This window comes from Perca flavescens, chromosome 6 (assembly GCF_004354835.1).
Source record: "Perca flavescens isolate YP-PL-M2 chromosome 6, PFLA_1.0, whole genome shotgun sequence".
Classification (NCBI taxonomy): Eukaryota; Metazoa; Chordata; class Actinopteri; order Perciformes; family Percidae; genus Perca; species Perca flavescens.
In genome coordinates, this window is record NC_041336.1 from 1,674,315 (window position 1) to 1,686,814 (window position 12,500).

The following is a 12,500-nucleotide window of genomic DNA, read 5'->3' on the forward strand; positions in this document are numbered from 1 at the left end:
AAGAATGGTTGCAACGAACTGGCGCTGAAGAGGTGAACAGCCCGGGTTGATAACTACTGGTTGAGTACTGGAATGAGCTGCAGCTGGCTGGAGCACAGCAGGTGAGAGTGGCCACGCCCCTTGACCTACATCCTCTTGAGTGACATGGAAGCCGGTGGAGACAGACACAGACAACACACACACACAAGGGAAAGGGGAACAGGAAAACAGGCAGGGACAGGGAGACCGTGGGGAATGTGTTCTTGGCACACTTTAGGCCCCTTAGAACCAATTGGGCATTGTTTAAATGCCACAGCCTACCTAAGCATTGTTTCTGACCATGTCCATCCCTTTATGACCACCATGTACCCATCCTCTGATGGCTAGGAGGATAATGCACCATGGCACAAAGCTCTAATCATTTCAAATTGGTTTCTTGAACATGACAGTGAGTTCCCTGTACTAAAATAGCCCCTCCACAGTCACCAGATTTCAACCCAATAGAACATCTTCTGGATGTGGTGGAACGGGAGCTTGGTGCCCTGGATGTGCATCCCACAAATCTCCATCAACTGCAAGATGCTATCCTCTCAATATGGGCCAACATTTCTAAAGAATGCTTCCAGCACCTTGTTGAATCAATGCCACGAAGAATTAAGGCAGTTCTGAAGGCGAAAGGGGGTCAAACATGGTCTTAGTAGGGTGTTCCTAACAATCCTTTAGGTGAGTGTATAGAATATTACTCTGAGGGGTGCCCATTACGTTAAAACATTACACCAAGGGGTCCTGACCAAGCGTCCACATGTTACAACTTGGGATTGAGAACGTGTTGGAGGAGGATGCACAGGACAGAATAATAATAATGTCTTGTCTCCATTAGAGGACAGAAAGATGACATTAGTCCTGGAGTCTTGTCTCCATTAGAGGACAGAAAGATGACATTAGTCCTGGAGTCTTTCCAATGTTCCTGTTCTCCCAGAAAGAGAATGAATGACAGAGCAGGATGAGCAGAGAGCAGAAATCATTCAGTGAAGAGCTTCAGACTTTATTTTCTGCTTGATAGCTTCTAGTTTCTCCAGCAGCTTCTGTTTCTGGAGATTAAAACGTGGTCTTCCTCTCTTTCTAACAGGACCCATCAGAGACCAGAGTCTCCTGAACCTGAGCCTAGCTGTCTGTCTATGAAGAGTGACCGGTCCATGGAGACACCGCTACTTTAAAAAACAAGGCGACCTGTAAGGGACAGGCCAATTAAAATGGAGGAGAGGAGAAGGAAGAGTCCAACACAGAAGGAAAGGGAGGAACATATTGAAATAAAGAGCCAAAGACTGAGGTGAGTTGTTCAGAAACCTCCAACAAACTAGAAGTAGTGTTGTCTCTCAGTGTTGTTTTCACCTGGTATTAAAACCTGATCTGAGGGATGGGATCACAAGGGGACAGCTTTAAGTAGAGATGTGAATGAGATCTGGGGTCTCATTTATAAAACTGTGCGTAGGATCCTTACTATAAGTGTACGTACGCCCAAAAGCCCAAAATGGTGTACGCCAAAAAAATTTGTGTACGCACACCTGTAAGTAAAGTTCCCTTTATAAATCAGAGATTACCTACAAATACTTGAATCCGCCTCTTATCCTGGCCTGTACACGTCCATTTTTAACCATAAACAGTCAATGCAAAGCACCTTGTGAATGCTGATCAGTATATGAATGACACTGGCAGTTGTTAGACTGAATCATGAGGACTGGCGGAGAAAAAGCAAAAAACTTCTCAGACGTTCAGGAATTGCTGCAAATTGAATTATAATTTCGGCTTGTTCTTGCATAGTTTATGGAACCCTGATCTATAGACTACATATATTAATAATACCTCCAAAACGGCAGGCATTACGGCACTCGGGGACAGCTTCAATATACCAGATGTATAAGATTTAACAGAACTATATATTATATCCAAACAAGCCTTAGTGATAAAGTTGAAGATTATATATAATATTCAATTGAAAAAACACTTAGCTGTCTGATATTTCCCTCTGGAAACAGCTGGTTTCACCCAGAGTGGCGAGGACTTGTATTTGGACCGGGATGGCCCGGTTCCGGTGCGTTGCCTTTACTGGACCCAATTCAGTACATAGATCCAAGAGCAGAGCTTTAGAAAATCTAAATCGGTATATGAGCCAGTCATCATCGTGGTCCCTGAAGTCTCTTTCTCTCCTGATTCTTCCATTGGGGTTAGTCCTCCTGCAGGACCAGCAGGGCCATCATGCAGCATTACACACGGGGGTCACCGCAGTATTTATATGTTTACAACAATTTGTGATTGTTAACACCTTGCCAACACAGCATCAACTAGTGGTATCCCCCACCCCGATATACAATTTGAAGATGAAATGTAACAGGCAAACACACTTTTCTTCAGGCAGGTTTTGTCACAAAGAGTATTAACTTTAGGACCGATAACGAGGACATTAAGGGTAACGATTGCGCGAGAGCTTAACGGCTGTATTTCCAGACTTTGACATTTGATGATATATGCACAGTTTTAAAGACAGATATTTAGTTATTTACACTGTGTTCTGCAGTTATCTAATGCTAGGGTATTTGATGCTATCCTGTATTCCATGCAGTCGGGCCGTCTCCTCCTCCTGCGCTCCGTAGAGGACAATGTGACGGCGAGACAGCGCTGATTAAACATTAAGAACACATTTTTATTAAAGATTTGAGTTAGATTTTACAAGGTGTTCATGGAACAAGTATCACTCAGTACAAGCGCAAATAACACTGCTGGATTTAATCTTCATGGTAACGTGAATGATATGGAGTGAAAAAGAAAATGTGCGTGAGGCATCAATACTAGAAAATATTACGAGTGATCGTTTTTCCCATTTACTCTCTGCAGTCTGACTTCAGTTCACCACCTCACCATCTGCGTCACCAATTCCTATTTTGTCTCCAAGACAAGAGTTTGCGTGGAGGACCGCACATTCTCCCATCAAGTTTGTTTTTTATAAATCACAACCTTTGCGTAGGAAGTGGCATACACACATTTTCAGCCCCGGTTTGTGCATACGCCACATTTATAAATGAGACCACTGATCACTCAGAGCACATTGTGAGGTGGTCTGACCCTTCTCTTATATCCTGTCTGTCTGATGCTCTGTGCCCTGCTGGTACCTGGGAAAGGCAGCCACCGGTATACAATAACCTTTATTACTAGTTTCATAAAAATGTCCCCAAATTCACCAGAATGTATTACTACCAACCAGAGCACATTGTTCTCCCATCCAGGAATGCTGTGTGGACTAGCCATAAGAGACTACTGAACATGACCCTAAATAAATGTGTTTTTCTATCAGGACCCATCAGAGACCAGACCCTGCTGAACCTGAACTTGAACCTGAACCTGAACCCGAACCTGAACCCAGCTGTGTGTCCTTGAAGAGCGACCAGTCAAAGGCGGATGTGATTGATTTTAAACATGTTTCTGACATAAAGTAAGTCGTTATTAGCATTAAGTTGTTAATAATTACATGTATGTACAGTATATAGCCTGTTGTATTATTATATTTGGTATAAGTATCAGTACTTATCAGTAGTATTCAATACTGCTTCCTCTTTATCTGCTGATGGAAGGTAAGAATTTAAAAATATAAACATTACTAATATTTTAAATAAAAACAGTTGTCTGTGTTAAAAGATTTTTTGGATTTTCGATTTATCTGTGTAGTGAGTCTCCTGAACCTGAACCCAGCTGTTTGTCCTTCAAGAGCGACCAGTCAAAGGTTTTTTTTATAAATTTTAAACAAAGACATCTGACAGAAAATAAGTTATCAGTACCATATAATGAGATTCATAGATATAGCATTTTAGAAGTATTTCACATAGGCATCATTTCCGTCAGACACTAGATCGTATTAAGTTGCTGTAGGAAAGTGTTGCAGGTCAGAATCAAACCCACGACCTCCGCGTCAAGAATAGTCTCTATATATGTCTGGCTCAACCACTCAGCCACCCAGGCACCCATACAGTATATTCACCATTTCTAAACACACAGCAGAACATGACGTCATCTGGGAGCTCACCGTGCAAAGAGAGCAGTCTTCCTCATTCAGACCAGTCTGCTGCTTCAGGAGTCCTTAAAGCTGCTGACACACCAACCAGATGGCTGACCATCGGCAGAAAAGGCAATTGGACTGATCAGTCGGCTCCCCCGAGGTCCAATCAATGCCTTGGAACACACCAAGGCAAAGCTGTTATGGAGACATGATATTTCCATAACAGCAGGCGGTGCTAATCTGTATAGTATGTAATCTGTATTGTCGCCCAAAAAATGAAAACCAAGCAGCTGATTAGACGAACGCGTCACGTGGGTCTAGCTGCTGCTTCCGGATTTTGGATCTTTTTCAACCGGCCATGGCGGCTCATTCAGAATACAATCTCGTATTTTACGAAGATAATTCACCGAAATGGCCTTCTGAAAACATTGTAAGAGAGAAATAGGCCGTGCAGTTGCTGAATCTGTCTTCATTTCAGATCAACAAAGGTCAGTTTAAAAGATTTTCATAAGATTTTGAGAGGGTTAGTCACGCTCATTTCCCACGGCATTTCCGGGTGAGTCCCGACTGCCCTGCCTCCGACTGAACATGTCAGGTTTGCCAAAATTAAGGCAGATGGTTCCTCAGACGGACAACACTACGTAACCGAAAACACCGAAACAGACTCAAGTCACCGACCTCGCCAGATTGTCAGACGGCTGATTATCGGCCCGGTGTGTAGCTGCTCCTACGCCAACCATGTTGTAGCCCTTGTTTACTTCTCAGTTCTTTCTGTTGATTCACAGTGGGGTCAGCAGTACCACCAGCACTTTATTGTCAGTGGAAACCATCTGATTCAATGTTGTAATCAACACTACATTGTGTTTGTCGCTGTGTGGACAGACATGATGTGAGCTAATTCTTCCTGATTCTTCCACAGAGTGGACCAGGAGAGCTCAGAGGTTCCCATTGGTCAGTCTGCCCAGCAGCATCAAACACACTTGGACTCCATATTTATGGTCTGTACATGTACAATAACTACTTTTACATCTATTCTGTTCACAATCATCTCCATGCTGCACTTTTCAGACCAGTGGATTGTCAGTCTGTGGACATGGTGCTGATGTTTGCTTCCATGATTTCAGTTTGATTGTGTGATTCATATAATCTTCTGTTCCAGCTGCTGGAGGAGAATATCGTCACTTATGTGAAGAATGAGCTGAAGAAGATCCAGAAGGTTCTGAGTCCAGATTACCCAGAATGCTCAGAGAGTAAGAGGGAGGATGTGGATGAAGAGCAGAGGAGCAGAGAGGCATTTCTGAAGATCACACTGTACTTCCTGAGGAGAATGAAGCAGGACGAGCTGGCTGACCGTCTGCAGAGCAGTAAGAGGATTTCTCTGACGATTTAACTTGCTGGACTAATTGGACATTTACTAATGTCTCCAGAGATAATATGTTTATATGTAAATTCTTAATGGGAACATAAACTGTCTACTTTGTAAATTACTTACTGATCTTCTTTGTTGTGTGTTCATTCAGGAAGTCCTGCTGGAGTTTGTAAGCGTAAACTGAAATCCAACCTAAACAAAAAGTTCCAGTGTGTGTTTGAGGGGATTGCTAAAGCAGGAAACCCAACCCTTCTGAATCAGATGTTCACAGAGATCTACATCACAAAGACAGGGACTGTAGAGGTCAATGCTGAACATGAGGTCAGACAGATTGAAATAGCGTCCAGGAAACCAGACAGACCAGAAACAACAATCAGACAAGAAGATATCTTTAAAACCCCACCTGGAAGAGATGAACCAATCAGAACAGTGATGACAAAGGGAGTGGCTGGCATCGGCAAAACAGTCTTAACACAGAAGTTCACTCTGGACTGGGCAGAAGACAAAGCCAACCAGGACATCCAGTTCACATTTCCATTCACCTTCAGAGAACTGAATGTGCTGAAAGAGAGAAAGTACAGCTTGGTGGAACTTGTTCATCACTTCTTTAGTGAAACCAAAGAAGCAGGAATCTGCAGGTTTGAAGAGTTCCAGGTTGTGTTCATCTTTGATGGTCTGGATGAGTGTCGACTTCCTCTGGACTTCCTCAACACTGAGATCCTGACTGATGTTACAGAGTCCACCTCAGTGGATGTGCTGCTGACAAACCTCATCAGGGGGAATCTGCTTCCCTCTGCTCGCCTCTGGATAACCACACGACCTGCAGCAGCCAATCAGATCCCTCCTGGGTTTGTTGACATGGTGACAGAGGTCAGAGGTTTCACTGACCCACAGAAGGAGGAGTACTTCAGAAAGAGATTCAGAGATGAGGAGCAGGCCAGCAGACTCATCTCCCAAATCAAGACATCACGAAGCCTCCACATCATGTGCCACATCCCAGTCTTCTGTTGGATCACTGCTACAGTTCTGGAGGATGTGTTGAAGACCAGAGAGGGAGGAGAGCTGCCCAAGACCCTGACTGAAATGTACATTCACTTCCTGGTGGTTCAGTCCAAAGTAAAGAACAAGTTTGATGGACGAGCTGAGACAGATTCACCCTGGAGTCCAGAGACCAGGAAGATGATGGAGTCTCTGGGAAAACTGGCTTTTGAGCAGCTGCAGAAAGGCAACCTGATCTTCTATGAATCAGACCTGGCAGAGTGTGGCATCGATATCAGAGCAGCCTCAGTGTACTCAGGAGTGTTCACACAGATCTTTAAAGAGGAGAGAGGACTGTACCAGGACAAGGTGTTCTGCTTTGTCCATCTGAGTGTTCAGGAGTTTCTGGCTGCTCTTCATGTCCATCTGACATTCACCAACTGTGGAGTCAATCTGCTGTCAGACAAACAAACAACATCCACACAGTTCTACCAGAGTGCTGTGGACAAGGCCTTACAGAGTCCAAATGGACACCTGGACTTGTTCCTCCGCTTCCTCCTGGGTCTTTCACTGCAGACAAATCAGAATCTCCTGCGAGGCCTACTGACACAGACAGTAGGTAGCTCACAGACCAATCAGGAAACAGTCAAGTACATCAAGAAGAAGATCAGTGAGAATCTGTCTGCAGAGAGAAGCATCAATCTGTTCCACTGTCTGAATGAACTGAATGATAGTTCTCTAGTGGAGCTGATCCAACGATACCTGAGTTTAGAACTCTCCTCATTTCAACTGTCTCCTGCTCAGTGGTCAGCTCTGGTCTTCATCTTACTGTCATCTGAATATCTGGACGTGTTTGACCTGAAGAAATATGGTGCTTCGGAGAAGGCTCTTCTGAGGCTGCTGCCAGTGGTCAAAGCCTCCAACAAAGCTCTGTGAGTGTGATTTTTTTTCTTCAGTAAATACTCTGATATCTTTCAACAGGAGTTAAATATATCTTGTTTACTTCCTGATGTCCCTCCAGACTGAATGGCTGTAACCTGTCAGAGAGAAGCTGTGAAGCTCTGTCCTCACTTCTCAGCTCCCAGTCCTCTAGTCTGAGAGAGCTGGACCTGAGTAACAACAACCTGCAGGATTCAGAAGTGAAGCTGATCTCTGTTGGACTGAAGAGTCCACACTGCACACTGGAGACTATCAGGTCAGATCAAGAACAATAATCTTTGAAAACACAGTTTTGAAAAAATGTGAATGTTTCCAAAGTATTTTATTATGATTTAGAATGAATCTAGATAACTAAAGAATGAAATATGAACTGTGGCTGAGATCCAGAAATGATTTATATTTCCATATCATGTGACTTTGATCACTGGACGTTTGTTTATTCCTGATTATACAACCAGTAGATTCAATTCAATTTTATTTATAGTATCAAATCATAACATAGGTTATCTCGAGACACTTTACAGATAGAGTAGGTCTAGACCACACTATAATTTACAAAGCCCCAACAATTACAATAAGTCCCTCAAGAGCAAGCAGTGCAACAGTGGCGAGGAAAAACTCCCTCTTGGGAAGAAACCTCAGACAGACCCAGGCTCTTGGTAGGCGGTGTCTGACGGGCCGGTTGGGGGTGTGATGAACAGTGGCAATAGTAGTCACATTAATAATGGAACAGTGACTGGATGTAGCGGGAAGCTGCAGGGTTCAGCAGGAAGCTGCAGGGTTCAGCAGGAAGCAGCAGGGTTCAGCAGAAAGCAGCAGGGTTCAGCAGGGTTCAGCAGGAAGCAGCAGGGTTCAGCAGGAAGCTGCAGGGTTCAGCAGGAAGCAGCAGGGTTCAGCAGGGAGCAGCATGACATTGCAGGGCACCGCTGAGCACAGGGAGTGCAGCAGGACCACGGCGACAGCTGGAACCAGGATCTTGGTGCCAACGTTCTCCAAGGAAATACGCTGGGGGAAAAAAACATAAGGACTCCGGGGAGTAAACTCCCCAGAAGCTAGGATTAGTAACAAGCATTTCTGGGACGGGATACACACAAATAGTAATAGTAATAGTAATAGAAAGGGAGAGGAGAGAGCAGCTCAGTGTGTCAAAGGAAGGAAGGAAGTCCCCCGGCAGTCTAGAACTATAACAGCATAACTAAGAGAGACAGGTCATAAGGAGAGGTAGCTTTTTCGGGCTTAGAACTCTCCCCCTGCCGGATCGGGCTTGGCTGGCCTGCCTCCCTCTACTTTGTAATGTATTATTAATCTAACAATTATGAAGAGAAGCAGGTGGGCCAGTTAGGTGAACACTGCAACTCCTCACTCCCTAACTATAAGCTTTATCAAATAGAAGAGTTTTAAGTTCATTCTTGAAAGCGATTACAGTTTCTGCCCCCCGAACCCAGATCGGGAGCTGGTTCCATAGGAGAGGAGCCTGATAACTGAAGGCTCTGGCTCCCATTCTACTTTTAGAGACTCTAGGTACCACCAGTAACTCTGCATTCTGGGAGCGCAGTGCTGTAGTGGGACAATAGGGTATTAGGAGCTCTTCTAGATATGATGGTGCTATACCATTTAGAGCTTTGTAGGTCAAGAGAAGGATTTTAAACTCAATCCTGGATTCAACAGGAAGCCAGTGCAGAGAAGCTAATACAGGTGAAATATGATCTCTTCTCTTAGTTCTTGTGAGAACACGCGCTGCAGCATTCTGGATCAGCTGGAGAGTCTTAACGGACTTATTTGAGCAACCTGACAGTAGGGAATTACAATAGTCCAGCCTGGACGTAACAAATGCATGGACTAGTTTTTCAGGGTCGTTTTGAGACAGCATATTCCTAATTTTGGCAGTGTTACGAAGATGAAAAAAGGCTGTTCTTGAAGTTTGTTTTAGATTGGCATTAATAGATATATCCTGATCAAAAATAACTCCTAAATTTCTGACAGTAGTGCTGGAGGCTAGGGCAATACCATCCAGAGTAGCTATGTCTTTAGATAATGAGGTTCTGAGGTGTTTAGGTCCCAGTACAATAACTTCAGTTTTGTTAGGGTTTAACATCAGAAAATTATAGGTCATTCAGGATTTTATATCTTAAATGCACGCTTGAAATTTAGCTAGCTGACTGGTTTCGTCTGGTTTGATTGACAAGTATAATTGGGTGTCATCCGCATAACCAGTGAAAGTTAATTGAGTGTTTCCTAATAATATTGCCTAGAGGAAGCATATATAAAGAGAATAGAATTGGTCCAAGCACTGAGCCTAGAGGAACGCCATGGCTAACTTTAGCGTACTTGGAGGATTTATCATTAACATTAACAAATTGAGATCAATCAGAGAAATAGGACTTAAACCAGCTTAGAGCAATTCCTTTAATGCCAACCAAGTGTTCCAATCTCTGTAACAGGATTGAATGGTCAATAGTGTCAAATGCAGCACTAAGATCTAGTAAAACAAGAATGGAGACAAGTCCTTTGTCTGCAGCAGTTAAAAGGTCGTTAGTAATTTTCACCAGTGCCGTCTCTGTGCTATGATTCTTTCTAAATCCTGATTCAAAGTCATCAAATAAACTATTGCTATGTAGAAAATCACATAACTGATTAGCAACCACCTTCTCAAGGATCTTGGATAGAAAGGGAAGGTTAGATATAGGTCTATAGTTTGCTAAGACCTCAGGATCGAGGGTGGATTTTTTCAGAAGAGGTTTTATCACAGCTATTTTAAATGACTGCGGTACATAACCTGTTAATAAGGACATATTGATCATATCTAGTAATGAAGTGTTTACCACGGGTAACGCTTCTTGGGATGGGGTCTAAGAGACAGGTAGATGGCTCAGCTGAGAATATCTTTAACATTAATTGTTGAAGGTCTATAGGATAAAAGTATGTCGAGACTAGTCGCTATTTCTAGCGACTCTGCGTTTAAAGGTGAACCGTTAGAAGTTGATCCGACCAGACAATCTGATTGGTCAACTAGACATTTAGAACGTACTCAAATCAGCATGACACAACACCCAGAGCCATTTGAGCACCTAGTGCATCACATAACATATTACTCATAGTTTGGGTTACATCAGCTCTTTGGATCACATCAGCTGTGCCACTGAAATGTCAATAATGAAGTTCGCAGACATATAGTAGCTAAATCTATCCATGAAAACAATATTTCTTTCAGTAGATGACAGTTTGGTGTTTATATGTGCGGTAGTTATTACGTTTTGGAAAATTTCACAATCTCACCGTTACAAAGCTAATGTTAGCTTAAGATGACTGGCTGACTAACAAATCCTCTTTGTTGCTTTTCTTTATTTTGAGAGCAAATTGCCCCACAATATGAATACAGATTGATTATAACTTTTATTTAGTTGGTAACCGTTGTTGTATAATCGCTACATGAGAGGGTTTGATTTAACGTCATATTAGCCCTTCAGTCATGCTTACAAACCTCGGCGCCAGCGCCTCGGTCCTAGCCGCATCACTGTCTGGCCAATAATGACGTTAAATCAATCCCTCTTATGTAATATTTCTTTATTCAGTCACGATTAATTATCATGTTTCCAACTTGTTTAGAAAACGGATTTTATATTCTCTGTCACCAAAAGTCCAGACTTAACATTTAAACACAAACGTTATCTGTCTTCTTCATTACCGTCCCTCCAACAAAGCTCTGTGAGTGTGATTTATTCATCAATAAATACTCTGATATCTTTCAACAGGATTTAAATATAATAACTTGTTTCCCTCCTGTTATCTCTCCAGACTGAGTGGCTGTAACCTGTCAGAGAGAAGCTGTGAAGCTCTGTCCTCAGTTCTCAGCTCCCAGTCCTCTAGTCTGAGAGAGCTGGACCTGAGTAACAACAACCTGCAGGATTCAGGAGGGAAGCTGATCTCTGATGGACTGAAGAGTCCACACTGCACACTGGAGACTCTCAGGTCAGGATTCATTAACCCATTCAACTGATGACCATTTAAACTCTTTAGGTGATAAACAGCTGGCGTGTAGCTTTGTGTCTGTTCATAATACAAACTTTAGCAGTAGTTTCGAGACTCAATAATTAAATACCACAGATGATTTTAAAGATGTATTCTAAATCTGGACCAAAATGTTCCTGGACAACAAACATAAAACAAACCCATGGCTCAATGTGTTGACAGTGTGTTGTTCTGTGTATTTGCAGTCTGTCAGGCTGTCTGATATCAGAGGAATGCTGTTCTTCTCTGGTCTCTGCGCTGCACTCCAAAATATACGCCAACATGTTCCTATTTACATGTTGTGATTTGTAGAGTCACAGCGTGTACAAAAAACAACGTAACATGAGACACAGCCATCTTCTAACAGTAAACAAACCGGGAACTATATTCTCAAACAGGCTTGCTGCGAGCATATCACTCCCCCCTAGTACTATATTCTTCCGCCTGAGAATATAGTTCCCGGTTTGTTTACAGTTAGAAGACGGCTGTGTCTCATGTTACGTTGTTTTTTGTACACGCTATGACTCTATAAATCACAACATGTAAATAGGAACATGTTGGCGTTATTTTGTCACTTATTGGGAGCAGTAGGATTACTGGAACCATTCACCTGCATGTTCTGTGCTGGCCTGATGCCGCTGGAGCCGTCAGACAGCGTTACAGCACTCACGGAGATGAGAAGGGTATGTATGGACTAGTCTAACTCTGGGGGTTACGGTGAATAAGCTAAATTCCCAATAAGTCAGCGTGTTCCTTTAAAGGAAGTGTACATGGCTTTAAGAAATGATAAGATTTTTCCAGTAGCCTTACAATGAGTTTAAAGAAAATGTGGGATCAAATTGGACAGTTTTAGATCCTGTTGCAGTGTATTCCAGGTCTCTCTCCTCTCTCTCTCTCTCTCTCTCTCTCTCTCTCTCTCTCTTTCTTTCTTTCTCTCTTTCTTTCTTTCTCTCTCTCTCTCTCTCTCTCTCTCTCTCTCTCTGTCTCTCTGTCTCTCTCTCGCCAAATAGTTTTTATATTGCAAGCACACATTAGTTTGATCTCATCATTATGTAACATGTAGTCTATGATAATGGCATCATTTTATGGACAGTCAACACATCAAATGTACCGATAGCCTAAACAGTGAAAGATTAGATCGCAGGGAAGAAGTTCCCAGACTCCCTTTAAAGTCAAGCT

General features: G+C 42.9%; 1 protein-coding gene across 1 annotated transcript in view; it reads left to right on the forward strand.

Moving 5' to 3' along the window:
* The window catches only part of LOC114557814 (NACHT, LRR and PYD domains-containing protein 3), a 20,839-nt gene that overhangs the window by 6,814 nt on the left and 1,525 nt on the right, over positions 1-12,500 (forward strand). The window contains exons 3-9 of the mRNA XM_028581482.1: positions 1,109-1,309; positions 3,329-3,466; positions 4,947-5,025; positions 5,187-5,391; positions 5,548-7,306; positions 7,396-7,569; positions 11,109-11,282. Coding sequence (XP_028437283.1) covers positions 1,233-1,309; positions 3,329-3,466; positions 4,947-5,025; positions 5,187-5,391; positions 5,548-7,306; positions 7,396-7,569; positions 11,109-11,282 — 2,606 coding nt within the window. The 5' untranslated portion in view covers positions 1,109-1,232. The remainder of the gene's footprint in view (positions 1-1,108; positions 1,310-3,328; positions 3,467-4,946; positions 5,026-5,186; positions 5,392-5,547; positions 7,307-7,395; positions 7,570-11,108; positions 11,283-12,500) is intronic.